The 27,788-nt window shown below is 41.1% G+C and overlaps 1 protein-coding gene across 3 annotated transcripts in view; it reads left to right on the top strand.

Moving 5' to 3' along the window:
* The window catches only part of SLC38A10 (solute carrier family 38 member 10), a 104,488-nt gene that overhangs the window by 55,692 nt on the left and 21,008 nt on the right, over positions 1-27,788 (top strand). For all 3 annotated transcript variants that reach the window (XM_088474360.1, XM_088474351.1, XM_088474369.1), the window contains exons 9-12: positions 4,905-5,016; positions 10,869-10,975; positions 16,873-17,032; positions 24,502-24,669. In XM_088474360.1, coding sequence (XP_088330486.1) covers positions 4,905-5,016; positions 10,869-10,975; positions 16,873-17,032; positions 24,502-24,669 — 547 coding nt within the window. The remainder of the gene's footprint in view (positions 1-4,904; positions 5,017-10,868; positions 10,976-16,872; positions 17,033-24,501; positions 24,670-27,788) is intronic.

Here is a 27,788-nt window from a genome sequence, read left to right as displayed (position 1 = left end):
ACATGGACCTCATGACATCACTTCACAACCACAGGTATGTGTCCAGGACCAGAGGTCCCTCAGCCGTTTCGTAGACGCACTAGCAGAAAGATGGGACTTCAAGCAGGCGTATCTCTTTCCTCCGACTTCCCTCCTCCCATGGGTTCTCAGGAAATTCAAGCAGGAAGGCGGAACAGTAATGCTAGTGGCTCCTGCTTCTCCCAGACGTCATTGGACATATGGAATCTATCCATAGACAGTACGTGTCCTCTTCCTCTATGGCCGGATCTGTTAGTGCATGGGGGTCCCTGCCTGCATCCGGACTTACCTCGTCTGACTTTGACGGCGAGGCTCCTGAGTCTTCCATCTTAAGAGCCAAGGGTTTCTCCCAGATTTGTGATTCAAACAATACTTAGGGCAGAGGTTCCCAAAGTCCACCATTACAGTCCACGTTTTAGGGATATCCAAGCTTAAGTCCAGATGGTTAAATCAAATGGATTGAGGTACTAATTAATTCACCTGTGCTAACTCTTACGATAACTCTGATTATTTACAATGACATCTGAGAACAAAATGTGTTTTTTTTCACTGCGTACTTGTCCTTTTAAGATAGAGGGTTTTGGTGCCATTTAGAAACTGCCAGAAACATCCGTCAATTGATATCTAATTGGTGGCATTAACTAAAGGTCGGTTTTGATGTCTAAACTGAAACACCTGTTTGTCCCTGGCAGTTTCAAAATGACAACCCGCCGTGTTGTGTTGTACTCCACAGCGGTTTCTATTGAAATCACTGTGGATTAGAAGCTAAACAATAGACTAGCACTGCACAGATCACTATAATCTCTACAGACTTCGTTATGTTAAGTGTTGAAATAGTTAAATTTAAGGAAGAAAATGTGTGGGGTTCCCCTGTAAATCAGTAACCAGCACTGGACCTCTGAGCCAGGTTGGATATTGGAAAATGGGGGGGGAACGGCGTGCCACGGCATGATGGCACTTGTAGAACGACACTGGTGCTTGTAGTCCGTCTGTAATATATAATAGACAAGACATGGACAGACAATGTTTTGTAATTTAAAAAAAAAACAAAAAAAACTCCCCCACACAGCCCTTGTTCTCCAGTTTAATACTTAAAAATGCAATGAAGCAGTCCTAAATGGTCCACGTAGCAACCAGGGATCTTTGCACAATAACATATGCTGTCAAAACTGTCTCCTTGCAGATTGACAGATTAGTGCCCGTCACTCCATAGAAATGAATGAGGAAGTGCTGATTGGCTGAGAGTGGCCCACAGGGATTCTCTTCTTTCTTTGGTCTAAAACATTGATGGTGCTTTGATATTCTATTCTAAAATGTGCTTTCTTGTTGGCTTTGCAGCGGTTTTGGCCTTAGTAAATCGGCGGATAGCAAAACCACCGCCATACCGCTGGGCTTTAGAACCCACTGCATGGTAAATTTTGCCCAGATAGTGAAGACAAGCCTGCTGGCTGAATTGGTGAAACACATGACTGACTTTGTTTGTCCCTAGCTTACGCTGTTTGTCAGTCTGTAAATTAACATCATTTAATCAATCAAGCAAAACCTTAATCATAATAATGGTTGTACCACATGCAAATGGATGCTAATATTCTGGTAAATCACATATTATTGGTTTTTCAAAGCCCAGATGGTCTTGTTTGTACAGGGCAAGTTATACCCATTTAGTTGAAATGGTTTTGCCCCATTTTGCTGGATACCTTGGAAATGTGTAACTCTGTGTACATGGAATCGTAAAAAGACCTACTATATTGATGTTGTAGTGTTGCTCTTAATGAATTCCATGTTGCCAGTGGTGACATTAAAGCTTTGAGTCTAAAAAATTAAGTCAAAACATAAATAAGCATTAAGTGCAGAAACTTCCATTGCCTGTACATATAGCAAACTTTAATGTGGCTACTAAATAATGTCCTAGTCAGGAATAACATCTGTGCAGTGAAGGTGCACTCAATGAAAGATACTGTCAGAGGAGAGAGAGCATTGTAACATGTATATTGCTGTCACTAATCCTGTATAGTGGTAGCAGTATACATGAATTGTTGTATTATGCTATTTGCTATTTCTAAATTTTATGATATGTAAAACATGTTTGCACCATTTTATTTTTCAATCATTGCTTCCACCCTTTCTCACTTTTTATGGCATTTTAAAAGATGTCACACCTCCAGTCAGTCATTGACTTGGTGATCACTGACAACCAGTCCACAAATGGACAATTGGCTTTCAAGTTTCCTCCAAGACAGTTTACATCCCAGTCCCCCACCCCTTCCCTATTCAGATCTGTGGATAGTGAACCTCATAAAATTTATGGATTCCCATATTCATTGAATCTAATAAAGAAAGGCATGGTTTAAATGTATTGAGGTGTTCGGCCATGCCACAAAAGTTGGCTGAACATGGCATCCTCTCTAATAAGAAAAAAGGGAAAATGGACTGTGCCAGCCTGAAATTGCTAAAACATATTTAGCTCTGGATGTAATTTGATAAAAAAAAAATTTTATTTAATTAAATATAATGTACATAATGGTCAAAACATGTTAGTATAATCCCAGTATTACATTTTGTAAAACAGTTGAATATCAAGTGCTCTGTCAACAAAATGAATACTTCCATGTTTCAGATGAGCATAAATAAAAGATAGTTATCCAAAATTAAAATCAACTTTTTATTATTTATTTATATGGCGCCACAAGTGTTCCGCAGCGCCTTATAAAGTACATAAGCAAGTAACCAGCGACTTACAATACAAAGCAGGACACTGACCTGGATAATAAACATAGCTATATTAGCAACCTTTACATAAGCATAACATAAGCAGCCAAGTGTTAGTTGCCCTAGTGGGGAGTAAAAGATAAATGAAAATACAGTAGGGAGAAGCACAATAGGGTAGAGGGCCGTGCTCGAAAGAGCTTATATTCTAAAAGGGAGGGGCAGACAAACAGGAGTGACACAGATGGGGTAGGTGGTGAGGAAGGAAGATGTAGCAGCAAGTTAGGATGAGAGCTGGAAGGGTTTAATGTAGTAGTGGGTCTTAAGTGCTCATTTGACTGATTGTAGAGAGGTTCAGAGTCTGATGGGGAGAGGGATGGAGTTCTATAGGTGGGGAGCAGCACAGGTAAAATCTTGGAGGCGGGAGTGGGAGGAAGTAATCAATTGGCATGAAAGGCAGTGTATTAAGTGAATGAAGAGGGCAGACAGAAGAGTGATGGGAGAATGAGATCAGAGATGTAAATTGGAGAGGAATGGGTGAGGGCTTTGTAAGTTAGTGTGAGAACGTTAAATTGGATTCTGAAAAGGACAGGGAGCCAGTGGGGGGCTTGTAGAGGGGAGGCAGATGTAGAGCGTTTGGAGAGGAAGATGAGCCAAGCAGCAGCATTGAGGACAGACTGGACAGGAGAGAGATGGGATTTGGGGAGGCCAGATAGGAGGGAGGTTACAGTAGTCCAATCTGGAGATGACCAGTGAATGTATGAAGGTTTTGGTGGCATCCTCGGTGAGAAAGGGTCTGATCTTGGAAATATTCTTGAGATGAAAAAGACAGGACTGTGAGAGGTTCTGAATATGTGGTTTGAAGGAGAGGGAAGAGTCCAGGATGACTCCCAAGACAACGCACTTTGGGACTAGATGAGATAGATATGCCATCTAAAGAAAGAAATAGTAGGAAATTAGGTTATGCGGGAGAATGGGAAGACTATCAGCTCAGTCTGCGATATATTTAAATTTGAGAAATTGTTGGGACATCCAGGAAGAGATGAGAGACAGTTGGAGATACGAGTCAGTAGAGAGGGTGAAAGATCAGGTGAGGAAAGGTAGATCTGAGTATCATCCGATAATGGAGGCCAAAAGAGCAGATGAGTTTACCTAGAGAGGACGAATAGAGAGAGAGAGAATAGGAGAGGTCCAAGAACATCTACTGTAAGAGGCTGTGGGGAAGGGGTGAGTAGTCATGAGAGGAAAAAGAATGTGCCATCCTCCAGCTGCTCTAGTGGCCCAGTGTTTGCAGCTGGTCAATAACAGGTGAGCGGTATCAGGAGGGATCGCTTCAGTGATTATAGGTATGTGTAAGTGCCCAGCGGCAGCAGGGGATATTCAGCGACTTGCTGTTGGCAGAGAGGTGGGTAAAGTCCAGCAGTATAGACTGTTGAGTAGCTATTCGCTTTAATTACCTTCTTTAAGAACAGTTTGTACTTAGGGCCTGATTCACACCCGTTCGCTAGACTGCGTTTGCACGTAGCCTGCCGATGTTTGCAATGTGCGCATGCGTACAAGACGCAGTGTGTGTGCGCTAACTAGTAAATGCGATTGGGAAGCGCCTCGCCAGAATGAGTGACAGAACGAGCCGTTTGTGGGTAGTGACGGGTTGGTCGATGGAAACGGAGGTGTACTGGTGCGAACGCAGGCGTGTCTGTACGTCTTAATGCCGTTTCATGGGCGTGCATAATTAAGAAGCAGCGTCGTAATACACGTCACATGGCTGAATTACACACTGCAGCACTCGCAGTGCTTGTGGTAGGGTATGGTCAGCCACAAGTGCTGCTTATGGGTCCGATGTTGCCGAATGTTGAATACACTTCCAGGAGATGACGTGTATTACTAAGGGAAAGTGGGCGTCTTATGACAGGCTGGTGGGCATCTAAATACAAACTGCGATCGCACGGCTAGACATAGTGGGCATGCAAGTGTCTTGCCTTTCGATCGCGGGATTTGCATACTTTGGCAGCTGACTGCTGTGTGCGAACGCATCTAGCGACTGGGTCTGAATCAGGCCCTTAGTTCCTTTGACATTACTTAATTATAACAGCTATATGTATTTATTAATGAATAATCAACTATATCAATTGAATCTGAATGGGTTCCTCAAACACTTATCGATTCTCTTTTTCCTACAGCAAAAAGATGGCACATTTACCGCTGGAGGGTACATGCCACCATTACGCTTCAAAGTCTTGACTTTAGCAGTGGTATTTGGCACCATGATGGGTGGAATACTTATACCAAATGGTAATGTACTGATCACTGTATTAAATTAGTGTTCCAACATGTGATGGACTTTAGTTTGTCAGTATCCAACAGTCCTTAGTGGCAGTAAATGTTTGTTGTGTATAAAAGTTTTAAAACAAAATCAATTTTCCACAGCTGTTACAGTAAAGTAGAGGAGTTAATTTTATTTCAAAGAGTTTTATAGTTATTGGGAAAAATAAGTTCTATTGTTCCGTAGACCAGGAAATGTTGTGTATCCGAAATATAGTTTATAGGAGTGGTCAGAAAATTGGTCCTTAAGGATACTGGTATGCCAGATCTCTAAATGGAAGTGATCTTTACATTTTAAGCTGGTTTTTTTTTTATTTATTTTTTTAGTAAAATAGAATAGATGTTATAGTTTGTCATAATTAAGAAATGCATTTTCAAACTTTATTGTCAGAAAAAAAAAAATTCTATATAATAATATGAGAGAGAGCGCTGAGACAAACATTTTACATTTGTTTTTCTTTATAAATAATCTTGCATAGAATTATATCAAAAGTACACATTTAGCATGCCTCAACTCTGTGTACACTAGCTTAAAGTTTATGGTAATTTTAATGGAGTTGCACAGGAACGGGTCTGGTCGGCTTCTGTATGCTAACTGCAGAAGGCAGATTCTGCGCGTACCCTCTATAGGTGTGTACAGAATCTGCCTGCCACAATGCACTGAAAAATTTGCAACGCAAGCTGCTGTTGGCTAATTGAATTGGACCTTTAGTGTACTATTGAAAGAAAAATAGTCTTTGATATTGTGGTCATATTTCCATGTACATTTCAATTCAAAAGAAATATATACTGTCAAGAGCCTCCTTTCTCTCCAAAAATGTATTTATTTATTACCAGTTATTTATATAGATCACACATATTCCGCAGCGCTTATACAAAATCGCCTGGGTTTAGTAAAAAATTGTTATACCCAGGGTACAGGGCATATCTCTAACACATGAACATCTATCTGGTCATTGATGTGCAAAATAGCTCTTATCATAGTAATTTCTTGTGTACAAAATGTTTTAAAACACATGTAAAAGAAAAGGTACTTATGTTTTAAACACGTTTACATTTTCCACAAGTTATTTTTAACTTCCTAAGCTACAATGGGAGAAACACAATTGTAATTTAATATGCAACCAGCATATGGGGTACTTACTTATTTCTAGAGGAGATTCTGCAATGTAACATGTTGCGACTTGCATAGAATGAGATGCGAGAAAAGTGAAATGTAGGGGCATTGTCAAAGTGCTGAATGTAAGAGAGATTAAACATTACTTACAGGTTGATTATTTTTTTTCTTAGATGAGGGCGCCTGTATTTTTTTTTTTTTTTTTTTTTTTTTTTTTAGCTTGTCCGATTACCCTAGGCCAGTGGTTCCCAAAGTGTGCGCCGCGGCATCCTAGGGTTTATGAGGGATGAACCGCATGGGGACCTCCCAAAAAAAGCTGCTGCCAGCACCTGACCTTGACAGGCTGGACTGGTGTCATACGGCCCTTCGGCACGGAGCTGAATTCCCTATGAGCAGTCAAAAACTTTCATGGACATGCTGGTGTTTGTAGTACTACAAGTTTCAACATGCCCTGGAATCCACGGTCTGCTGGGATCAAAATAAATGCTGCAAAATAGCAATAAAAACATAATAACCAAACAGAGAGGCTTCACTTTGATTAGTCAGTGTGAGAAAGCCACTCTGATTGGTTATTGGCAGATAAACAACTTGTGTGGTTCAGTGTTTATTGAACTAGTACATTGATACAATGTAGTTAATTCCTAATTTTGTTTCCTGGTGCACTACAGGTATTGGCATTATACTTGCCAGGACTTGTTGGGACTGCAGGTGCCACAGGGAGAAAAAATAGCAGTTTTATCTAATTTAACCACATATTACTCCTTCCCCCACCAGCAGACACTTTGGGAGGAACCCTGTTACTTTTAGTACACTATTTGCTAGAGGAAAATATGGGCCCAATATCCTTGGGGAATTCAGTTTACAAATTGGGTCTGTGTGAAATTATGACAGGGTGACTTCATTCTCTGGATTTCCCAATTTGTATCACCAGCCCAGCTTGTCATAACCTGGTTTTTAAAGAAAAAAAAATATTTTAGTATTCCACATTAAAATGCCAATCCTCATGAAGCATTATACGCATTTAATGTAGTATTGCAGAAATCACAACATACGTGCGCCATTCAGCTTACACTCAGTTGCATGTATTTTGTCCAACTCTATATAAGGCCCTTTATATGTTATTAGAGAGCAGTACAGTGATCGCAAATATGCACTATATGCTGCCAATAAAGTGACTGATGTATCCTGGTCCCGCTGCAGGCTATAAAAAGTGGAGGTGGAACCAGGACTGACCTCTTTGATGCCAGTCCTTGCATGCAGTGGCTGCATTGGCACTACAGGGACATAGTGTGGCTACCTGACCCGGTGTGAAGATGGCACCTGGCATACTACAGTGGGCAGGAGGCTGCAGAAGACAATGTCTCTGGCGTGAATGCACTGACAGGATTTGGTGCTGCCGGAGTGAGCGGGTGACTGTTTGGTGCTATGGCAGGTGGGGGTGCTGCTGGTTAGCAAGTAGCTACTTGGTACTGTGGCGGGTAGGGGGGCTGTTGGTAACTTCCTGCGGCTGATGTTTAGTGGAGAGCGGCGGGCACCCGCCTGGTGGCCAGAAGGGGTTAAAGGGGGTACTACCATTTAGCAAACATTAATAGTCGTGGTGGCGACGGGGAAGGGACTATCTACCCTTACCCCGTCCCTACCCCAGCACTGCCTGCACCTAACCTCCTCCTTGCCCCCAGTACTGCCCAAGCTGCTATTTACCCTTGGCCCCTCTCTACCTCCAGTACTGCCTGCCCCAACCCCTCTCCTTTTACCTCAGTACTGCCCTGGTTGCTATCTACCCTTGTCCCCTTCCTACCCCCCAGCACTGCTTGCCCCTAGCCCCCTCGCTGCTCCCCAGCACTGCTATCTTGGCTTACCCCCTCCATACCCCCAGCATTGCTTGCCCTTAATCCCCTTTACCCCCAGCTCTACCCCAACTTCTCCCTGACTTTACCCCAGCTCTACCGAAACTGCTGCTTGCCCTTAAATCCCTCTACCTCAACTGCTAACGACCCCTGCACTGTCCCAACTGCCCTTACCCCCCATAATATGTTAATGAACCCAGAAACAGTGAAGTAGGAGCCCCATTTTCTAAAGTGATCACTGGCAGTGTAACCATTGTAAATTCAAAATTAGACAAATGGTGGAAGCACCGCATCAGTCATAAGAAACCATGGGGGTAAATGAGTTTATAGCGGGATCCCGCGTGGAGCCGGCAGCCGCTGCAGCTAGGTCAGTGCTGTCCCTGCTGTGGTGGTAGGGCAATGACAGCTGCAGCTGTCGATATCGATAGCTGCATCTGTCTGAACGGTCAGTGCATCTGAACGTTCGTATATTGCCCTCCTTATCGGCGCGCTATCTTGTACATAATAGCGCCGATAATTCCTTTTACCGCCCAGCCCCACAATAATACATGGGGGAGAAGCATTATCAGTGCACATAATGTGCTCTGAAACCTCTCCTCCCCCATATCGCCCCTTTCTAAATCTCCCCCAGGTCCCCTTGCCTTGAGGTACTGTTGCTGTTCTCCAGGGAATGCTGAGCAATGTTTAACACATCTTGTACTTTTGTATTTATGCTAATGGTATGGTTCATACTTTGCCCTTTATTGAACACTGTGGACAAGGGTTAGATTAAATCATTTTCATGATTTTTGTGTAAAAACTCCCCCGAATTGACTCAATACCCAGGAGCTATGCGAAGTTACATTGCATGCTTGGCAAAGACTATGAATAGAAACTGTGCAATACTATGGCAGTACAGGATAGACTATCTAAATATTCAGATTTTCATGATAAAGGCCATGCTGTGATAAGGAGTCAACAGCCTAGTTTACACATTGACACGCTTTTTATATCCTCAAGGGTCTGGAATATATTTCCATCAGTCAGGCACTGACAGAGTCAGTATAAAACCAATTAGAAGTCAGGAAATAGTTCTCAGTGCAATACTGACAATTAGCAAGTTTTGTCCCCTAGCCATTCAATTTTGTGATCGCAAATTGACAGAACTTTCCGAGAAGTCCTTAAATAGACCATTTTGTTAACACTTGAATTGTACGTTCGTATGCTCCAAAATCAAGAAAAGTCAGACTTTTTATATTTTTTGTTTCTATGTACACATTACCATATTACATGGATGGATGAAAAATATATGCATGCTTGCTGGGTCAGACCCCTGCTGTCTTGCTGGAAGAATATGAACCTCTAAGGCCTAACTTTTAATCACATTTAAAAGGGCATAATTACTAGCTTGATTAAAGACCCATAATTTTAAAATCCTCAGAGAACTTTTTTTTAACATTTAATAATACAATATTGCTAGAAGTACTTTCAACCTCCTCTTAGTCAACATATATTGTATCATATTATACTTCGTTGTACACAATTGATTGTCTACATATTGCCTTACATATTACATTGACCCTGGTTATAACTGAAATGGCAGTATGTTTTACATGTATTCATTTTAGTTAAGGTTGTGTAGTATGCTTGTCAACTGTATATATTTTTGTCTTTGTACTACATACACATCATACATATTTGCACATTTTGAAACCGTGCATTTCCCTCTCCTTGTGTTGTGCCTGTATCCTTTTTCTTTATTACAATATACTTAACTGCTACTTATAGGGTTAACTATGATTTTTGAAATCCTTCTGGGGTGTTTCATATTTTTATTTCTTTTTATAGCTCCCTGTTCTTGCTTAGCTGGTGCTGGTTCAGCAGTCTATGAAATTTCAAGAAATTGGGGCATGTCATTTCAGAGCCTGTGATGTGGCATACATGATGCAAGAACTCTGTAATGATGCATACACACAGGATGATCTTGAACGATCTCGCGGGTGTGCTGGATGTTCGATATCGATTATCCAGTACGCCACCAACCAACCAATGACGGCCAACGGGTCCCTATAGTATCCTGATCGATATCGACCAGGTTGGCCTGCTTGCAAGGTCGATGGACGATGTCTTTATCGTCCATAAGTGCCCGCGCATCGCAGGTTGTTGGTGGGTTGGAGGCACCGAAAAATTTACGATAACGATATGATTGATATCATTCATATTGTGCTTTTTAATCGTACCGTGTGTACGCACCTTAACATTTTGCAAATAGCGTGCACCATTACTCTGAGGTGCAAATCATGAGCTGAGATATTGGCCTGCACTTCCAATCCAAGTAGCTCAGTTATCACTAGAGTTGCCACCTCATCCCTTTATTAAGGGACACATATGAATTACACAGTTTCTGTGGCTGGCTGACTTAGTCTCCATTTCACCTGGGTTTAATCAGCCACATGACCTGTGTAATTCGCATGTGCCCCTTATTAAATGGATGATCTGACAACCCTAGTCATCACCATGATGGCATATAAAAGCTACAGTGGCAGAGTGGGGGGGCGCTGACTTCTATATCTGCTAGAAACACTTGTTACCAGGTCAGGGTTTTAGAAAACCGCCAATGCCTGGCAGTGCGAATAATCTGAATACGAACTAATGCTGGCACTATTTCTACATCGCTAATAACTTGCCTTTAGAGGATTTAGATTGAGCATTGTTTCTACAAATGTATAGAAAACCTAGATGGTCATGCAATTACTTTAGCTATAAATTAATTCCTTATTCTCCCCCCTTTAACAGAAGCATTGGCTACATGCGATGTGTGTACTGTGAGATTTTGTCTTATTTCCATTTTAACCCCAGATGTGTATTATGATTTTCAGTGGAGACCATCCTTGGCGTGACCGGGGCAACCATGGGGAGTCTGATATGCTTCATTTGCCCTGCTCTCATCTACAAAAAGATACACAACAAGGGTGTGTCATCACAGGTCTGTGCTCTACTGTGCAACCATTACCTATCGTTTAATCAAAATAGAAAAACTTTCTCTGTTCATTTCTTTGTGACCTTTATGCATTCGCATTAGATCGTAGATGGAACATTAGTACTTTCAGTATAGGAACAAGGTATTGAGGAGCAGTGTGATACACCATAGAGCTATGTCCTGCACACTAGCTGAGCTCCCCAGGATCTGTGCAGTCCAGATGTTACAGCCGGGCTGCCAACGCCTTATAATTCTGCCAACGAGTAGTTAATTACAGCATGCAGGAAGCACTAAGCCTTGACTGGCTCTGTTAAGAGGCTGAGTGAAGAGGAGGGAAGTAAGAGTCCATGCAGGCAAGCGGAAGTTGAAAAGGGCAAATTATCTGGGCTGTGAAAAGATGAGAACCTGTGAACGCCCAATTAATCCTCAGTTGTACTCCATTCCATCTGACAAAATGGTCGGTGGGTGACTGTTGAAGGAACTGACACCTGGATCTTTGTCTAAAGCAATGTAGATGGAAGAGGGACATTTTTAAGGTTTTGTAACATGGCAAATGGTCAAACTAGTAAAGCTTCTGGATGTAAAACACAGCTAAGGGTTAAACCGCTTTTTGGGTTTTATTTTTATACTGTGTACATTTTACCTCCTGACTGAGACACCCACTGTTACCAGTTTGCAGCCTGCTAATCTCTGATTTCTGCAGAAGATTGTCAGCTGAGAGTAACCTGATTGGACAGGTTTTGTAGTTTGCCATTTAGTACTAAGTCTACTGTCCCATGAGGCTGTCTGAGAATTCTTCTTGGTGATCACTTTACCTTACATTTCTGTTTCCCTCGTACTGAGGAGATAAAATAATTTCTGTTAATCTCACAAGTATCCAGTAACTTTCAGTTTGTAACATTATATGGGGAAAGGTGTGTTTAAGTTATTCTTTAAATAGTTTTAAAGAGTAGAAAAAGAAACTACTTGGGGATAAATGTAATAGCCTGCGCAATGCAGGCAACGGTGAGTTTCTGGCGAGTCTGCCCAAGTTTTGCCTTTCAAATTATTGCACTTTTATAACATTGGGCATACTTGCCGGGAGCTTGCAGATGTCTGCAGGTCGCAGGCTATTACACTTACCTCTTCCAGTTCATCAATAGGACCAGGGCTATTTTTCATAGAATTGTCTGATGAAAGTGAAGCAAACAGGAAGTTACTCCGAAATGGAAATTAATTATTATTATTTAGTAGAAAACATCTTATCTATTTTTTTTTTTTGTTACACAGAGAACATTTTCCATGCCTACAAAAATGTGCTGTGTCTCCCCTTTACGTCGCTACAGACAGGTGCAGTGTAACCTGCATTGTAAGAGATCACACATGCTACAATTTCAGGCCATTGCCCTAATGATTTTGAGGTTATTTTTTTAGCATACACACCTCTGTGGACATGGCAGAATATGTGGTCTCATTGTGTGCAGCAGTGATCTTCTGACTACACGAACAGGCTGCAATGCTGCATCCTAGTGATCTGGACTAAAGGCTGGAGCCAATCTGGTTTCCCTATCCACTTATGACCCCCAAATTGGTGATCGTGCCACTCAACCCTTAAATTATAAACATGTCTAGCAGCAGGTACATTCAGGTTAAATTGACCTGTGCTGACAATAATATTATTTATTTATTACTGTGCATAAGGCACATATTCCGCAGCGCTTTAAAGAGAATGTTTTGTCCATTCACATCAGTCCCTGCCCCATTGGAGCTTACAATCTGTATTCCCTTACCAAATACTTACACTAGGGTTAATTTTTGTTGGGGGCCAATTATCCTACCGGTATATTCTTGGGAGGAAACCGGAGTACCTGGCGGAAACGCACGCAGCATATGCAAACTCCACACAGTTAGGGCCGTAGTGGGAATAGAACCCACAACCTCAGTGCTATGAGGCAGTAATGCTAACCATTGCACAGTCTGTACTGCCCTATTATATTTTAAGCTACTAAATAACACCATGATACCTTACATAATACAAACCTATTTGGTGTTTGCATACTTTAGTGTAACAGACCCTTTTTATTAGATAGTTTTCTAGTATATGTTTAATTTGGTAAATGTAGTAATTACAAGAAACATTTTGTGAAAATAACCATAAAGTACCTGCTAATTTTGCAGGTCTGATATTTCACTCTGCTTCCAACCTAACCCCCATTATGAAATAAAGAAAACTTGCTTATGAGGTGAAAGTTTTGAGACTCCCCTGACGGGCACAAGCTTATTGAGCTGAAAGTGTCTTTGTGATAGTGACCTTAATTTCCCTTCACACACATCCCATTTGCGGCTGCGCAAAGACTGCAGAACTTGCAGTAACACAGGGGAAAGAGAAATGGCACAGAGTGTTAAATGTAGGTCAGGTCACTCACAGAGCTCTGGCCATATTAAGCCATCACACAGGGATTTAGGGAAGACAGAAACTTGTCCCAAATGACAAGCTATTGAGTTCAGAGATTGTTAAAGTATACCTCATGCAGTTTTGAAAAATCTAACTTTAATAGTAAAACCGGAGTAGAAGAGCAATAGAACACATACCAATATTGTGAAGAGTGCACTATGTGCTCCACCCTCACTTAGGGGTCTATTTACTAAGCAGTGTTAGGAGACAGAGTGAAAAGTGATAAGGTGCCAGCCAATCAGCTCTCAACTGTCATTTTTCAAACACACCCTGTGAGATGACAGTTGGGAGCTGATTGGCTGGCACCTTATCACTTTTGACTCTGTCTCCTAGCACTGCTTAGTAAATAGACCCCTTAGCCACTGATATAGGCAAAAGTTCGTGTGACACGGATCAAGTGATCATTCATAACTAATGTAGTAAGAGCTGGCAACTTGATGATGTGACAGGAAATTTCTCAGGAGCAGAAACAATATGCCCTTGCCAGCTCTTGACTCTTATTAATGCACGGGAATATTCATAGCTGGTTAGAAAATGACTGACTTTATACTGGCATGTTTAAATCTTAGTATGAAAAAGTATTTAGCTGTAATACACAGTAAATGTAAAAAAAAGCTGTATGTTGGTGGCACATTTGCTTTAACCCTTGATAGTACAAGGCTGAAGAGGATAAGTGGTGCTGTTTGAGACCTTGTTTAGTTAAGGATGAGAGGAACATTGCTTCCTATTTAAAATATTAATCTGATCTGTCACAGAATAAGAACAGTTACCTAAATGTAATTAATTAATGAATAGGTTTGAAACACTGAACAGTCAAGAAATGATACACCTAGAAATCTACAAATGTTTGCACCATAGAATGATTAGTGAAATGGAGTATAACATGGTGATCTGTTTCAGGTCATCATGTGACCAGAATCTGTTATATGCAGCTTCCTGTAAATTAAAGTCAGACATTGACCTTACATTACTGTGTATGGGGCCATTTTCTGATGCTGCCAATGGTGTCTCACTGGTATGCTGTTCCCGGTGGAACGAGATAAGGTTCTTGGATACAGAAGGTTAATTAAGCCACACAAATCAGTATCTTGAAAAAAGATATAATTTATTACAACAGATAACAAGATATGGAAGAATAATAGTTACTTAGCTTTGGAATATAAGATGGTTACACGATCCAGGAGCCTCCTCTCAGAATAGAGCTGGAACGAACAATATCCTGGCCACCAGCTGCAGTCTCTGGTCCAGGCATAGGGCAGGCCACTGGAATCTCCTTTGTTCTTCGTTTATATAGTATCCTACTTGCATACCCATTTAACTCTTACTAAATTGGGCATAAACCTACTTCAAACTACTTTATTGGTTAACTACTGATAAGGACTTCTAAAACTTAACGCAAGCGTACATCGCAGTAGACAACGCCTAAAGGATTTATGGCTTGTCTGCTTTCCACATTCCTGTACCATTTCATGCCTGATACACCACTTCATGTCTGATACACACATAAGAACCATGAATAGAAATGTCTGTCAGTAGCCATTTTGCTATCCCAATACATATGCTCAGTCTGAACATAGTCTAACTATTTGGGTGTATGACCATTGTTACAGCTAGAGATGCGTTCTCATACACCTTGATACTCCACCCGGCGTGACTGAGCTGCTCTGGGAGGTATAATCTTGCATCTTATTCGCAGTTCATACACCGCAAAACACCACTCAAAGTATTTGGCTGGGCTGCAAATTTAACCACACAGGATTCAAACATGTACAAAGTTGCAGATGAAGCACAACGGAACATGGAGTGAGAAAACGCCACGGCCGCGTCATTGTTTGTAGCACTTCGTATACAGAGTCAGACTCATTCACCCACATGTACAAATGTCACACATCAAATTAATCTGTGCAGTCTAGCAAAGCAGTTTTGTTGCTTTCAGTTGTTTTATTTATACAATAAAGTGGTACTGCGCTCTTTAATAAGCCTAATCTATTATGGCAGAAACTGAGAATTCCAAGACACAAGTTAGATATAAAATTGTTCCAAAATGTTTTATCTATTTAATCTAGTTATATCATATATATCAAAAACCTATAATAAAATATTTGAATATTAATGATATCACATTAATAAATTGATGCCATTCAAAAACATTATACTGCAAACTTATCTATTGGTATTCCACCAGGGAACATATAGAAAAACCTTTAAAAAGTAGTTGTCCAGACAGAAAAAATGTAGTAGAACAATCCTTTTTATATATCCGACTTTATCCAGCTTTAATAGTAAAAGGTACTTCCACAGACAGATTATCTCCTTATTTCAATATAAATATAGGAAAGTGCTCCTGGGACAAATATTAGAAATCACACAGTCCACGATGTTGGAACAGCAACAATGAGTAAATGGACAGTCCCGGCTTTTGCCCAGTTCAGCCGCTGTTGAGCACAGAGCACTTTGTTCTGTACTGACCGAACAGCCGCACACACTGTTACCCGGCTTTCTAGAGCGTGCGGCAGTGTCCAACTCCAGTCTCCAGCCTTGCACCACAGCTTTGTTTAAATGCTGTCAACAGTACCGCGGTCTGCGGAGTCAGATTCTTAGTGTGTCTGCAGTTGCCTGGCCGGGATCTTTTTAGAAATGTCCGCAATATAGCACCAGATAAATGTAGAAAAGTCCTGTAGTACTGACACGTTTCGCTCCTGTTTGGGGAGGCTTATCAAAGAGTGAGTTGTTTTATTTATGCAAGTTAGCCACTGCTAAGTAGCTCGGGAACTGGTGCGTCTAAAGGGTCTGTTGAACAACTATTGTATGAAGACACATCTGCAAGACATTTTTAAGTTGTGTATATATATATATTTTTCATATACTGTGTGTGTGTATGTATGTATATATATATATATATTAATATAGCAATTTATTCATTTTAGCAGTTGTATGAACAAAGTATGCAGCAGATAAGAGTACATTTTAAGGTACTTATTAACAATTCAGTTTGTTGATCTTTCAAATGTCCCTCAGTTGACTTATTTAAAGGTTCTAAATCTCTGACTTTATATACCAGAGGTACCCAAAGTCCCCCATTACAATCCAGATTTTAATGATACATACAGTAGCTATGCTTAAGCCCAGATGGTTAAATTAAATTGACTGAGGTACTAATTAAGTCATCTGTGCTCAAGCATGAATATCCTTAAAACGTGGACTGGAATGGCGGAGTTTGTGAATCTCGTATATAGGATGAGCCTAGCCCTGCACACTGCAAACTGGCGTACACACTGACAAAAACATTTAAAGTTTTTACAGTATTGACCAAAACTAGTGTAAACTAGCCAATGTCATGGGAACATTGTACGATTAGAAGCTGCAAATATAACTGCAGTTCTATTGTGCTGAGTTTTAATACAAATATTTATTATAAATGGCAATTATGGCTTCTACTGACCTGTGATCCTCTTATATGTATGTGCAGTTTATTTTGGGAGTTGGCTTAGTGATTCTCGTGATCAGTACCTACACCACCGTGATAGTTCCAGAAGAAACATCAGCACAAGTGAAGTCGGATTTGCTGGTAAAAGAGGGGTTACAAGATGGCGAGACTGAGCTGAAACAAAACATTCCCAAAATATCAGGTGATGCTACAAATCCATGTTCTTACGGTCTGTGTATGGTGCCAAGAGTATATGACTTTAACGTATAAGACATTAATTGTTGATACTAATTATTTTCTTTAGGGTTTATTTTACTTTAACAGTTAATTTGACTAAAGAAAACACTTTCCAATAATACTTCTGATTTTGCTCATTTAGCAGGGGCGCAGGGATTTTGGAAAGGAACTTTGTACTATTTGCCTGTGTGTAGCATAGTCCTAGCACTCGCTCATAGCTGAGACCCGCTGTGCCGTATATCTTTTCCTGCTGCAATGAGAGACCAGCAGCGCTAAAGGGCTTTTGCAGAGGTCCCCACTTATATGCAAGTGTCCAGCCCTGCTTTGTACAGTGAAAGTACGATTTTTAGCAAGTTATGTAGCTAAAATATAGCTGTTTTTGTTTTTAAAGCAGCCGGAAACCTACTGTAATTAACACCCATCCTGGTCTTTTTGCCTGCTTAGGGTGCATCTTCAATGTCATCTGAATTCAGCATATAAATATAGGGACATTTAGCAGCTAGGGTACTATAAGATTTGATCCCTGGATATGACCATCATTTTGTTGTATTTGATATTCATGTCACTGTATAGGAATTATTGAATAATAAGAAATATTGAGAAATGCACTAAAGCCTAGAGCACAAGAGAAGTGGAACTATGGCCCTGATTCAGCGCTCGCTCTGAATCAGGGCGTTTTTTTTTTCTTTGTGTGGCCTCCTGGCCGCTCGCATAGCTGTGGGTGACCACCGACAGCTATAGCGAGCGGCCAGGATGATGCTCGCGATGGTCAATACCATCGTGACCATCGGGCTTGCGACAAGACCCTTTTGGTAGGGTCTCGTTCATCGCAAGCCCCAGAGAGTTTTCGGTTCTAACAGAGCCGGAAGCTCTCCACTGACATCACTCGTGATGACAGTGGGGCCTCCCCCAAACGGCAAGAGTACCCCCCCGGCCCGCCCACCAAAGGGGGCGAGCTGTCACTCAACATTGACAGCTCGCCCCCTTTGGTGTGAGACCCAGCGCCGGCTCCGTCGTGCGCATGCGCTGTGGGCCACCATCGACCCGGTTGCGAGCGCTCAGCGCTTGCGACAGCGTCTGAATCAGGCCCTATGTTCATAAAAAAAAAAATATCATAATATGGCAGTAAGCGTATGTTGTCCATTGAAATTAGGCTTAGCTGACAATTATGCAATTTATTTTTTACATACTCAAAAATCCTTTTAATGTATGTTCAGACAATTACTGTGTAGATCAGACATAATTTCATTGTTTGTGCTTGATCTATAAATAATCAGAGACTCTTTCCCCATTTATGTTTGCAAGCCTGTTCATGGCTAATCTATAATATGTTGTCCTGCATGGTGAGATTAGACCTCTATATAATAGTAATTATTATTCAAGCTGTTCATACAAGGACAGAGAATCTATGTTTGGGGTATTGAGGATTTGTCTGGTTTAGGAGCAGTGTTTGTGATCTGGGTTTTCCAGCTGCTTCCTGATATTGTACTGAAGAGAGTGAGGAAACTGGGGTCAAACTGCTACCTGGATATCCTCAAATAGTCCAATGCAAGGTGACCACAAGGGAAAATGACTTGTGTCCTGTTTACTAGCACTGACCCAATAGCAATTCATCTCATGGTAATGAGTTATTTATACATCTGTGGTGTGTATAACCTTGTATGTATACTTTATTCGTATTGTTCTCTTTTATACTTGGCTCCTTTTTTATAATGCCTCCTTAAAACAGGCCAAAATGATCACACATAGAATAATGTTATAAAGAAGTTTACCTCTATTTGAATGAATATATTTTTGTGAGGAGACATGCTTTTATAACTGGTGGTAAGCTACCGGAGGTTATAAATTGGAAATTATAAGTGGGTGAGATGTAATACATGAAAATACTTATTCTAAATGGTCCTACCAGTTGCGGAGCTTGGAAGACCAGCCTTCTTGGCCATTGTGTTGACTGGCCAGTGAGCCATGCAACAGGCACTGTCTAATTTGGCAGTCTAGTGGTAAGATAACTTCTGGCATCACTGAGACCTGTTAGTGCAGACAGAAAATGACCACACACACAGGCTGGTGGTGGCTCTCATACAAATTTTGTTCAATTCTCAAAATGGTAAAAGGTTTAATGAATTGTCACTGTAATAAAATTGACATTCATTTTGAATTAGTAAGTTACATTCCCAATTCATGATCAGTGATGTCCCTGCATTCATAAGGTGAGGTGCTTCGTCATGTATATTGGTCCAGCTCTTAAAATGGAGGCCTCGGTAGAATATATTCAACTGGTACACTTTTAAGTAACTTTGGTGAATTTTTTTTTATCTTTCTATTCTTGTGTCCATCTCTGCATAGATAATCGCATAATATTACTTTGTTTAGCTATCGGTATTCTGTGATGTCTTTGGACTGGCTTACTGATCATGAAACAGCTGGTGAGAATAGCCAACAAATAGGCGATTCTTTTAACTACTATACTATATGATACATAAGAATAATGAACAAAACATATACTTTATTCTTTACACTTTTCAAGTTCAGTTTTAAAAAGTGAAGATTATGTGGGGCGTGGCCTGCAACCTAACATGGAGGACACATCTTAGTGGGGAATCTGTATGGAATCCTGGTTGCCGCATGACCGGCAGTTCGATTCCTGGTAGCGGCGGCCCGACAGATCAGCAGAGCCCGACAGCGCTGGAAATCCCGATCGTCCCTAAGGTAAGTATAAACTAACCTAACCCTAACCCTCCTTAGGGGTGCCTAACCCTAACCTCCCCCCGCGGGTGCCTAACCCTAAGTCCCCCCCAGGTGTCTTACACCTAACCCTCCCCCCCCCCCCACCCCGCGGCAGTCCGCTTGCGGCGCCCGGCATCCCGATCGAAGATATAGATGTCGGTCATTTACCCCACGCCGGGATAAAGCAACCGGGAAGCCGGTTGTCGGTATTAAGGCAGCCGGTTTCCCGACTGCATATCCTTAGTGGAGCTCCTCTCCTCCGTGACTTCCGTGAGGTTTTCCTACCTGCCCCGCGTCTGGGCGCGCTCCAGGCTATCCCTTCAAACATTGGGCCTTATTCAATTCGCAGTAAAAACTGACGTTTTTTTCGTCATTAGCAAATGTCCATTTTTCGCCAACAAAAAATTTAATTTTTCCCCAAAAAAACAGGTGAAAACGGCAAACAGGCGAAAATGGAGAAAAAAAAAATGGAGAAAAGTTTTCTCCATCCCAGACCAGGAGGAAAAAAAAATGCAAAATCCCTATTTTTGGCTAAAAATGTGGGGATTTATTTTAGAACCCTTTGGACCCCCCCCCCCAATGATGCTTATAATAATACACAAATAGGTTAACACCGTCTCCCTAGACCTCGGTCAGTTTCCGGATCTCTACCTAGAGATACTCTCCTACGGGTTAATTTTTTCCTGATAAAAGAACGTATTCTCCAAGCAGCTAGATCCGTAGGACTCTGATGTTTTGGGCGGCTTACAGTTCTTTCCAGATTTCTCAGTTGCAACTATCTCCAGGCGCAGGTCTCTGGCCCCTATTTACCTCTGCTTTGTGTTCCCATGAGAACCAATACAGATTGGATTTTCCGGTTAAATTAATAATCACCTAGCATGGATCATCCTACGTGATTTCCGATTTAGAGGCCGGTGCCAAACTTCTCTCGGAGTGGGACATTTCGGTTGAACTACCAAGTGGTCCTCAGAAACCATCTCCATCCCAACCTGAATGGTCTTTCACCTGAAATTCCTGTGTCTACTACTGGATCTTCAAATTTTCGTATTCCTCAGTACTGCTTATTTCCTTTTGGATAGACTCTTTACAATTTTTTCTTGTATTTAATTTAGCTGGTCTCTGCTAGTTTGGCCTAACTGAACTCTGCTTTATTCCAGGACTGACCTATATCCAGAATACGGGATATACCTTTTTGGGTTTTGTGAGTTATTTAAACACTGTTACATTAATGCTACAATTTTTTATATTAATGTCTCTTTTGATATTTTCTATACTATGTGATGATTTTGTTATTTGGTTGTGTAATTTTACTTTTCTGTTTTTAGGACATGGGTGGTGGCGTTGAGGCCTACCCCCGCACTTTGTTGTTACTGCTTTTTCTTTTCCCTTGCAGTAACTATGTTGACCCAATATACCGGGTCATTTGGGGGTTTTTTTCCCTTGTTTTTTCAGCCCTTTCCTATACCATAAGGGATTTTTTGTGCACATGTACAATGTGATTCAACAATTATTTGTCATATTTGTTTCTGTTTCCTAGAACTTTTGTTAATTTTTTATCCAGTGTGATGGTTCGCATCTTTTCTATAAATGTTATAGGAAGAAACTTTCCCAATAAGCGTAGACTTGCACCGTCCACATTTTATAAGCAGAAAACAGATAAAGTAGCCCTCCAGGAAACACATTTCAATGCAAAAAAACCCCTCCTGCCCTTAAAGATCATAGATATCCCATTTTGCTAATGGCCCCTTTAAACGTAATGGCGTCGCCATTTTATTTGTTAAATCCGTTTTTTTGTTTTACATTCCTCTGTGTCAGATAAAAGTGGACAGTATCTTATCTTGGTGGGCCAATTAGATGATAAATGGGTGACATTTGTCTCTGTTTATGTCCCTAATTCCAACCAGGTTCCATTTCTTAGAAAACTGTGTTTAGCCATTCAAAAAATTAAACGAGGCTCGTTAATGTTGGGGGATTTCAATTTGGTTTTAGACCCTAGAGTAGATATATCACGTCCGCTTTCCAACTCTTCGTCTTCTGATCCCCATCTTGCATTTTGTACTTTGTTAGTTGTATGATGTTTGGAGAATATATAATCCCTCAGGACGATTATATACTTATTTTTCTCCTGTCCACAATTCTTATTCCCGTATTGATTTATTTTTCACAGACAAATGGACTTTACAATATTCGCAGTCACTGGACATTTTACCCCTTACATGGTCTGACCATGCCCCACTATTATGGAGATGGAATTTGTCCTGTCAACATTTTCCCCCTCGTCCCTGGAGACTCTCCCCACCTTCTTACAGACTCTGGAGACCCATAATAAGTCGCACCCTTCTAGAGAATTGCGTAAAGAATTATCCGCTGTTAGACGCCACCTTCAGAAATTACTTATGGCGCGTTTTCAAGCTGCATTAAGTCATTTACGCCAAAAGTTCTACTTGATGGGTAGCCGTGCTGGGAGACTCTTAGCTCGTAAACTTCGAACTCTACATGCTCGACATAGAATTAATGGTTTTTTTCTCTACAGGTACTAAAATAGGTAATCCATCAGCTATTGCTAATTTGTTTGCCAATTATTACTCTCAATTATATAATTTGTCCTCTGATACTTCTACCCCTCAACATTCGTCTTCTACTATTGCTTCTTTTCTGTCGGACATTGGTATTGGTATTCCCTCTTTGACGGCTGATCAGCTATTGGAATTAAATGCCCCATGGTCTCCTTTTTAGAGGTGGAGGCGGTTATCCGCTCGCTCCCGCGTGGTAAAGCCCCCTGCCCTGACAGATTTATTAATGACTTTTATTTGACTTTTTCGGACTATTTAGCCCCTATATTGACATCATTGTTTAATGATGTGTCTGTTATTGCTTCTTTTTCCACATAAATATTAGAAGCCCTGGTTGTGTTCCTGCCTAAACCAGGAAAAGATCCTGCCTTTTGCCAAAATTACAGCCCTATTGCTTTCCTAAACGGAGATGTGAAATTATATGCGAAATTGATTGCGAATAGTCTTTCCTCTCCTTCCTTCTCTCATTCACCCTGACCAAGTAGGGTTTGTGTCCTGCAGACAAGCCTCAGATAACACCAGCAGAGTATTTAATCTCCTAGATTGTTAACTCTTCCAAAACTGGACTGCTTTTACTCTCCCTTGATGCTGAGAATGCATTTGACCACCTTAGTTGGCTATATATGCAGGCTGTCCTTTCTAAATTTGGCTTTAAGGATCGCATTCTCGCGTCTATTTTAGCTCTATATAGCTTTCCTTCGGCTAGGGTCTTTAGCAATGGGTTCGGACACATTATAATTAATGGTATGCAACAAGGTTGCCCCCTTTCCCCATCGATATTTCTTTTACCTATTGAAGCACTTGCTGCTAAATTAAGAACAGATGCTGCGTTTCCTGGAGTTAAGGTTGGGTTAAGTCACATAAACTTTGTCTATTCGCAGACGACGTCCTTCTTTTTGTTACAGATCCCTTCCATTCGTTGCCGCATCTCCACTCGGTTTTGGAAGCATATAGTGCTGCTTCCTACTATAAACTTAATACATCTAAGACTGATGCTTTGCCTATTAATCTTACAACTTCCGATATTTCTTCTCTCCGTTCTACCTTTCAGTACAATTGCCGTACCTCCTCTATTTACTACCTTGGTATATATATCCCACCCTCCTCTGCATCGGTTTCTGATGTTAATATGCCCACCCTAATTGATTGCCTGTCCAACTTTACTAAATCTTGGTTTTCGTATGAGATTTCTTGGCTTGGACGCTTGGCTGCTTTTAAAATGTCTTTATTACCGAAACTATTGCATTTGTTTCGTACTATCCCTTTTTCTTTTTCCTAGTAAATATTTGGATAAATGTTTTTCTTTTTTTGTCTCGTTATCTTTGGAAGAATCGCCCTCCAAAACTAGCTCGTTTCGAATTATTCTCTCTAGGGAACGTGGAGGTTTAGGTCTACCAGATTTAGTTTGTTATCAAGAAGCTTGTTTATTAGTTCCTCTCCAAGACTGGTTTAGTTCTCCCTCTGTTAATTGCTGGGTATCTCTAGAACTACATAGCTGTTCGAAATTTCCTTTGGTGGATTTACTTTGGACTATTATGTAGCAATAATTATTTTGGGGTGAGCGTTTGGGGGTGGGGCCCCCGGGGTTGTTCTGGCTGGACCTTTCTCAAGGCATCACCACTTAATTCACATAGAATATTTTTTCACTTCTCTATTCGTTTGTATATTATTTGTCATTTTAATTATTTTACATTTCATTAACACTTATTGATTTATCTTTACACATCTATCCTTTTACACTTCACTATCTCTTTTTTTTCACCTTTTCGTGTGATGCCCTGGGGATGGTCCTTGGCTGGAATTTTTTGGGGTGCCTTGCTTCTCGGACGTGAACCCCTTAATGTTAGGGACACTGGTATAGAGGAGCCTTGACGTCGGCCCAGCGCTTATTCATATATTTGCAAATGTATGTAACCAATACCTCTGAATTTCTATTATCATGTAGGATTCAAGTATTTTTGATTTAGCTGCAGTGTGCCGGGGGGCAAATTCCTTTTTTCTGTGTTCAGTGTAAACCCCGCCCTTTACAAGCGCCTGTAGTATATCATTAAGCTGATTGAGCAACTACCATATTTTTTGCTTGTAATTTCACATGTATATCATCTTTATTTGATGACTTGTCCTGTGTCCCCAGTCCAGAAACCCATCATGGAAGAACCAGCTGATGACCGGGACAAACCTAAGCTACCTCCAAAGAAGGTAGAACAAGAACCGCCCCAGATTAAAGGCCCAATTGATGTTCCACAAAAGGAGGAAGTAAAAAGGAAGCAAGAGGAAGTACAGCTGGACCGGCCTGACCAAGGTATCCTGGACTAGACGTGGGAAGTGGGATAGAAGGCTTAGAACTCTGTCCTTTTTGAGTTTGTAATGACGAAAGTTTTGTGAAACTCATCTTCTCTAGCAAATTTGAAGCAAGATGGTCCTGACTTAAAACCTGAGTGCAGGAACAACTGTCTTTAGTTATTGTAGATGAGACATACAAAGGCCCACTGTGACATGACGACCTTACTCTGCCAAGTAGTCACATTTGCGTAGAAGGTCACTCTTCCTTGAGCAACCTGTATTGGCTTACTTCACCACACCACTGTATGGCTCGTACACACGGTCAGATAAACTGCATGATTTTAACGATAATGATAATATTGTTATCGTTAAAATCGTACAGTTTCTGGCCCCTGCAAACGACCAAACGATGGTCGATGCGCTGGCACGAGTGGTCGATGACTACCATCGACTGTTGCCCGTGCATGCAGGCCAACCTGGTCGATATCGACCAGGTTAGCCTGTTTACCATAGGGACCTGCAGTCGTTAATCGCGGGTCATTATAGTCAGGGGGTTAATGCATGTGTTGGATGCTCGATAACGATCATCCAACACATGCAGGATGATCAGATAACGATTATTGTCGTTATCTGATAGTCTAACCATGTGTACCCTCCATTAGTGTATAGGGATTACCTCTTGCTATCAGTAAAGGTCTGTTACAGTCTCCTTCCACTGCTTTGTTGGCAGTTAACTTGCTGACAATACCATGTTCCTACACCAGCATTTGGAATCGCTTGTCCCAGGCTCCTACCACTGGCACCTGGAAGCTGCAACAGCTCTGGTTGATGTTGGGCTAATTCTACGCTGGGTAGTTAGTATGGACCAGTATTGCATTTGGGAGCAGACAGAGGGCTTGAGCTTGGATACACTAGGCTCAACCTCAAGACATCTGGATAACAGAATATTGTTATGCGTTTTTCGGTTAGTCACAGGATAAAAGCAGATGCACACATCTTGAAGCAAAATGATGATTGTTCCCTGCAAATTGTCTACAAAATGCCAGTTCCTTAGCTGAAGGTGCTAACATTACAGTATACAAGACGTTTCAGAAGTACAGATACACACACCACGATGTTTAAGATGGTATATACAAAATAGGGCTTACATTCCATTACAGCATACAACTTAGCAGGGGGTAATTCCGCCCACCCTGTTCCTTTCACATTCTAGAGGTTATTACAAATATTCACATTTATGAACAGGAAACAAAGCGTTCCAAAATGTTATGCAGTGTTGGCCATCTTTGCTGCGTGTCTCAGGTCCTCAGCAACACCGACCTTATGTCTTATCCACACCTACTGGCACGTGACCATGCCATGACACTTCTACAGGGATAATTTTACTTTGGTATGTCTTTTGTACACTACGGTTGATTATGTTGCTACTATTGTAATAAACTGGATGTAGTCAAAATATCGACGATATAAACCTACGCGATCAATAAGGTTGACACCAAAATGTAATTTGACCTAATGTCAACATGGTTAAAAGGTAGTCTACCTAAAGGTTGACATGGACATGAGGTCGACAGTTAAAATGTAGACACAATCAAAATGTGGACAATATAAAAATAACTGCTGTTGACAAACAAAATGTCTACATAGATAAAATAATAATACTGACCATTATTCATAGTGGACAAATGTACAAGATAGTGTCCTACTGAGGGAAGATCACTGCACATGCGCAAACCGGGATGCTGTCATTGTCTGATGTGCCCAATTGTCATGTAACCTGTGGCACTCCAACTTCTGTGGAACTACACATGCCAACATGCCCTGCCACAGATTTGCTGTAAGGGCATGCCAAAGTCATGGTAAGGCAGGTCGGCTATACCTTGCATTTATGTGTCTACAGTGGAAGTTTTTATAAGAGATGACTTTAGGCAACATTCTCCATGAGTATCTACTTGGAATTGTTACAATAATATATTGGTAAATGTTGCTGTTAGAAATATACATTCTTCTGAATAATTATGGATCTTTGTGACTAATTAGGTATGAAAGGAATTCTACATTTGGTATATTATAGATGTACGATAATCAGTCACACTATTTGATATATGAACAATATTTCACAAAATACTATGGTCTCTATGCAGATGACCTCATTTGATGATATTAGAGAAAAGCATTAGTCCAGGATATTGGCGCTATCTTCAGCACAAGAAATATACATCCTCATTAAGTTTTATGGGTGGGAGCTCTTTCTTCTGAGGGCTGGTTTAGCAAATCAGCTGTGGAAAATCTGGAGTGAGAGAGCAAAAGGAGCGCCTAATAGTGTAGTTATCCAAGTGCAGTTGAGACTAACTCAAATTGTGACAAAATATATGGGTACCAAATAGACTCTTGGTGTAAAGCAGTGAAATGCTGTAATATTCCAAGTTGTGGTCTCAAAGGTTGCCGTGTGTGTTCTATGACTCCGATCAATTCTTTGTGAATTAAATACGACATAAATAGAAATAAAAAAAAGGTGACACTGGCTCAGGCTAGTTTGGTCTGGTCTAAGGTGCTTCTCACCCAATGCAAATAAACCCCTTTTTGATAGGTTAAGTAAAAAGTCAGAATTCTACACATTGTAGATAAAAAGTGGGGTACATTTATTAAACAGAACCAGACACATAAAATACAATAAATATCTTAAAAGAAGTAAACGCTTAGCCATAAACTAGCGCCAAATTAGGTGTTAGACAATGTTCAGAGAGTCCATTTACTTCAAAAAAGGAATTGTCTCCGTCCATGTATGAATTGTAAATGGAGGAGAAGCTCTCGACGCGTTTTGACCCTTTTGAACTTCTTCAAGGAGATCAGGAAAGGTGACAGGGCAGAGGGAAGGGCTCCCAGGGAGACTGTTGAGGAAGGGGAAAAACAGTGACAGGGAAGTGATGCTTCCTGGTTGTGGAGTGGGGTGGTGATTTATAGAGGACAATGTGCCAGGGCAGAAAAGAGGGGTCCCAGGACAGTCCTGCCTTCCTCTGTCTACTGCCCTGTCACACTTAGTTGTCCTGCCCCCACTTTGTCCCATCCCCATACTTATACCATGCTCGGCGCATCATCGTTCTCACCGGCTAGGCTAGGGTCTGTCCCTTCTCCCTA

Source organism: Taudactylus pleione, unplaced genomic scaffold (genome assembly GCF_031769625.1).
Source record: "Taudactylus pleione unplaced genomic scaffold, aTauple2 ptg000016l, whole genome shotgun sequence".
Classification (NCBI taxonomy): Eukaryota; Metazoa; Chordata; class Amphibia; order Anura; family Myobatrachidae; genus Taudactylus; species Taudactylus pleione.
This window is presented reverse-complemented; position numbering and strand designations above follow the sequence as displayed.